Genomic DNA, 5,113 nt, shown 5'->3' with positions numbered 1-5,113 from the left:
GCTGTACAAGTTTACTTCCGATACCATAATAATTTGATCAGATCTAAAGGAATGTTTGTAATGTGACGATTTCTTGTCCAAACTTAAGATCGTTTTCCGTCTAGGAAAATTGTGTTCAATAGCCACTGGTTTGCTTCCAATATAGCACAAGATCGTATCCATCGACTAGATAATTCCTTGAATCAACATATATGTGTTCCCATCGATTACACATATTTGCATCTACACCTACGAGCCAAACTGAATATCCAAGAACTCCCAATCTTCAAGCAACTATATGTAGTGCTCCAGTAAAAAGAAGGTAAGCAACCATGAAACTCAATATCCATTCCTCAACTGGTTGGTTCATCACAATGATACAACAAAGCACATGATCGACCAAGGAAGGAGAAAATATTTCTTTTGAAGATCGAAAGAGGAAACTACCAATCAGTAATGATTCGCTCCATTCAGTACATAATAACTATTCAGTGCTACTAATTCCTAACTGCTCGGTCTGAAGAGATGCCCCATAGTTTATGAATTACAGCTTTGACAATATATTTATGCATGTTAGATGACCTAACAGATCTCCTTGCCAAAAGAGATAAAAAAGAATAATTAGATGGGTGATCCGACAAATACACCTTTGGTTGCGAGTATTAGCCTTCTAGGTACCCGATTTGTAGTGTTTTTGAAGGTGCTTCATTTATAGGGTCTTTGTGGGTGCGCGGAAGTATAGCATGGTGGTCCGAGCATGGCTTCGAAACAGTTAAATGGACGAGGTTTTGTAGACAGAAAATACTATGAGCGCTGGTACAAAGTAGAAATATACTGGAGAATGGAGCAGAGGGTTCATTGCATAAGCCTTCACAAGACCTCTGCATTGCTGCACAATGAAAAATTGTCAGCGATTTGTTCAAACTGGCAAAACAGAAGGCACATAGCGTTTGCATGTATTCAAAGATATACCTTCCAATGTTTCCATAGGACCACCAGGCAAAGAACAATGAGAATTTTCCTTATCCAGCGACCACTCCATAAACTATCACGTTCTACTTGTCTCCTGCTCTTTTGGAAGTGATCATCTTTCTTCTTTCCTGATTGAGAAAAATAATGTTCCCGGAATGCTGTTCTCTCAGCAGCCATTGCAGCTAATATCACAATTGTCGGTAGTACCACAAAACAAAGGTGAGGTAGAACAATGACCATGACGTCTGGACTGCCAGCATGAAAAGCTTCGTTGGATCGTTTAAGAGTCCAGCCTCTGTATGTCATATATGCGAGGCCACTATCCTCGGTTAGAGGGTGACCAAACAACCAAGGGAACACCAACAAATAGATTATATACACCCATAGAAAAGACCACACAAGAATCGTCCTGGACAGCTCAATAAAAAGCCAGATAAAGCCACCAACCAGATACTTCAACAATGTCCACTGACTACCGTTGGCTCGTAGATAGGTGTAACCAGATTGATCTTTGAATAACACAATCAAAGCTCGTGGTACAAGCAGCATTACGAAAATCAGGGCAAGAGCACACTGCAGAGTGAGATGATATAATGAAGCCCATTGAATGCCCATCACGAAAAATTCCTTCCAAGTCCAGCTAACTTTTGCAAACAACCCATTTACAGAGAACGGCCTCAACTGACTGACACTAGTGTCACCTGTTATATCCATCACTTCAATTTGGAGCCAATATCTGTTTGGTGAAGGATCTGCAAATGCCCTCCAGTTCCATGGAACTAAATACATATCTCCTCTAGATTCATTACCACTCACCCTTTTCATTTCAGTGTCGAATACCACTTCAAGGTTTCCTGGTCTTGAGTCATATATCTTTACCGACACAGACACTATCTCTTGTCGAGAGAAGACAAGAGCCCGCACTGTATCAAAAGTTGAAGCTCCCTTGATATGGCAATTGAAATCACGAGGAGCAGAGCGTCTCTGCATGAATCTTGAGTCTAGAGGAAAGGTAGGAACTATAATTATACTCTTCGAGCCTAAACTGAAATCTATGTCAGTGAAGGAGACATAACCATCATCAATTGCCAATATCCTCATAGTTCTTCTCCTTCTCCAATCGCCCATCTCCCACTCCCAGAACTCCTCAATATGTGCGGCTTCTTCTGAACAGTTCTCTTTAGCACTCTGGATTGCGTATCCTTGGTGCATGTTAAATTGGTAGTAGTGTTCATATAATGAAGGTTCTTGAGTTATCCGATGATAGTAGCGCTTCAAATTCTTGCCAAACCTGGAGTGAAGATGTCCACACAAGTATGCTGCTAAGGAGTGCTTTAGAAATACATCCTTGATACTTTTTCCTGATTCGGTTAATGCTGAGAAAGACAGGGGGAAGTGCCCAACTGTGGTTTTAGTCACTGGAGCCTTGTCGAATTCAGTGTCCCACTGCGACAGTGACTGATCCAGCTCTATAAGCTGTTTGTCAGTTGGATGCCCAAATAAATTGGTCGGGCCTCTAAGACCGATCTCCATTGTGCTATCAAAGCCAACAAACAGGTGCTTCCGGCCACTATTCTGCAGATCCATCCACAGATCTACCATATGTTATGTCAAGGTGTATTCAGCAAAGGATTGCAACCAGATATAAAATTTGACAGTAAACATGCAAGATGGTAAAGAAATGTTTTCATAAAAAAAAAGATGCTAAAGAAATAAGAGGCAATATAGTGTTTACATTCTAGATGACAAGTTGCAGATGTGCAAGCATGTATAGAAGAAGCACAAGCACTGACCTCTAAAGTGACACTTTGCACACGCCCTTGTCGTCCTGACTTAGCATTGATGCTATACTTCTGATAGAAGTCATAGTCCCCACCAGATGTGGGTACACCAAAACTGTCATGGTTTCCTCTCAGATCATAAAAAATTCTGCTTGGAAGTTTGCTTCTTTCAATGACATCCTTCATTGTATTTCTATATTCTATCCACTCAACCTCGTTTTGCTTCATTGTTAGTAGATCTTTGCTTTTTCCATCTAACAAACAAAGCAAAAATATATTCATACTTGAGAGAAATCATGATATGTAATCATCTATATCCTATATGGGATCTGGACACCATTTGAAATGATTCAAGCTTGGTCTCACGTCTTTTGAACATAAGAGTGCTTAATTAGTTGATGTTTTGAGAGCAGTCTATAACAACGTTAAATTAAGGTGCTCATAAGCGCACGCTTAAGCACGCCTAAGCGCTGAGTGGAGGCAAAACGCCTAGCGTGTAAGTGTGCACTTAATTGCACTTAGCGCTTTAATACTTTAGAAAAGGGAAAGGTGGAGGTAAAACGCTCGCTCAGCGCTTAGCGCTTAATAGAACCTTGGTCTAGAACGAATTGGAGTTGTAGTGCTGGTTGTTCTTGCTATCCAGTTAAAACTGAACAGGTTTATCGGTACCGTTGGCTGGAAGAAGAAATGTAAAAGCATCTGTCTATCAAAAATAATTCAGTCAAATGTAGCCATTTCGAGTTCATCTGTTGGATCCGATAAAAAAATCATCAGTAGTCCGTACCTTAACACTGTGATACTAAGAGGGTCTGTGACGACTTCATATAGCTAGTAAGTTTGTTCTGTCTCTAGTTTTTTGTAACTTCGAACTTTAGGCCTTTAGTCAGTGGCCTTGGTTACTGTTGGTGTTGAAAAACCAGGCAGTTTTCGGCCACTTGGCACCAGATGTTGTAAGCTTTAACATGTTTGATACTGGATTTTGTACTTCGATTGCAACATCAGTACTGAATTTGCCAACGCATCTGGTTTTTCACGTGGATGGAAAAGTACCCAAAGCAACTGCTAATTTACCAATTTCATCTCCCATAGTACTACACTGTCAATATTTGCCTTTAAGGTTGAAGGGCCGGATACTGTATTCTACTTAAATTGTGGTCGAAATACTGAATTCTGGTGGTCGAAATACTGAATTCAGTTCAATACTACTATCGCAGATACACTAGAATTTGTAGCACTCTAAATTGTGTTCCTAGGCGTTCTCCGATACAATGCCTCAACGAATCGTCCGCCCATTCACCACATTTTCTTAAACGGGAGCACATTTTAACACGGGAGCACATTTTAACTAGGCCGAAGAATAAATCACCCATTGACCTCGAACAGGGCAAGGAATCAACCGGATGAGCAAAACTAAGCGGGGCTAGAGGAGGGGGATATGAATACGCACCTGTCAGGTCGCCGGTGATGAATACGAGATCGGGGTTGACCATGGCGAGCGCGGGGCCGACATATCGCCGGAAGTCGTAGGCGCGCTCCGGGTGGTGCACGCTGAAGTGGAGATCCGAGAGCTGGACCACCCACACGACCCCATCCGGCGCGCCGGATACCTCCACCACCGCCCTCTCGTCACCGGAGACGGAGGAGGGAGTGGACGCCGCCGCGGCGAGGAGGGCTAGGAGAAGGTGGAGGAGCCGGTTCCCGTGCGGAGCCATGGCGAGGGTCCGAAGAGGGGAGCAAGACGAAGAAGAAGTCGTTATATTCGCGCTTTACGCTTTCGATGACTAGAGAACTGAGGAAACCGTCTCCGAATGGAGGAATTTGCTCTGAGTGAAGCATTGCAGAAATACGTTTTTGTTAGTACTAGACGTATTCCCTAATTTGCAACACAGTTTGTAAAGGAGGCCTTTGACTTTGAGCAGTGTATTTGTGAAGCACTGAACCATAGGAAAATTGTAGCCCTTTGATAGGAAGGAATGAGAAGGAAGAGATTCTAAAGATTTTTTGAAGGAATAGCTAAACCTATTGAAAATTGTGTAGAGATTCTTACATGAGTGTCTTGCATTCATTTTGTCTTCCTTTATTTACATCTGAGATATGCCTTAATATGGGCGCGCGGAGCCAACTAAGGACATAGATGTGTGAATTCGACCCATTAATATTGGAAAAATACCTCAAAAATCTGGGTTAATCAGATGATTGATTAGTAGAAGTGATATTGAGGAAGTGAATAAGGGAGAGCTGGGGGTTGTGAGGCGATGTTGTGAGGGAGACGATGGGACAAAGAGAGAAGGGGGAGGAAACATTGTTGTTCACACAACCGACATAGTTCCGCCGTTAACTCAATGAAACGGAGATTTTTATATAATACGTAAAAATAAAAA

At 42.1% G+C, this 5,113-nt stretch overlaps 1 protein-coding gene across 1 annotated transcript in view; it reads right to left on the bottom strand.

The window, feature by feature from the left end:
* Positions 1–352: 352 nt before the first annotated feature.
* Positions 353–5,113, bottom strand: part of LOC124662701 (putative metallophosphoesterase At3g03305) — a 7,437-nt gene continuing 2,676 nt past the window's right edge. The window contains exons 3-6 of the mRNA XM_047200508.1: positions 4,180–4,496; positions 2,745–2,986; positions 952–2,526; positions 353–868 (exon numbers count right to left, since the gene is read on the bottom strand). Coding sequence (XP_047056464.1) covers positions 752–868; positions 952–2,526; positions 2,745–2,986; positions 4,180–4,496 — 2,251 coding nt within the window. The 3' untranslated portion in view covers positions 353–751. The remainder of the gene's footprint in view (positions 869–951; positions 2,527–2,744; positions 2,987–4,179; positions 4,497–5,113) is intronic.

Source organism: Lolium rigidum, chromosome 6 (genome assembly GCF_022539505.1).
Source record: "Lolium rigidum isolate FL_2022 chromosome 6, APGP_CSIRO_Lrig_0.1, whole genome shotgun sequence".
NCBI classification, from domain to species: domain Eukaryota; kingdom Viridiplantae; phylum Streptophyta; class Magnoliopsida; order Poales; family Poaceae; genus Lolium; species Lolium rigidum.
Note: the sequence above shows the minus strand (reverse complement) of the source record. Positions and strands in the feature narration are given on the sequence as shown.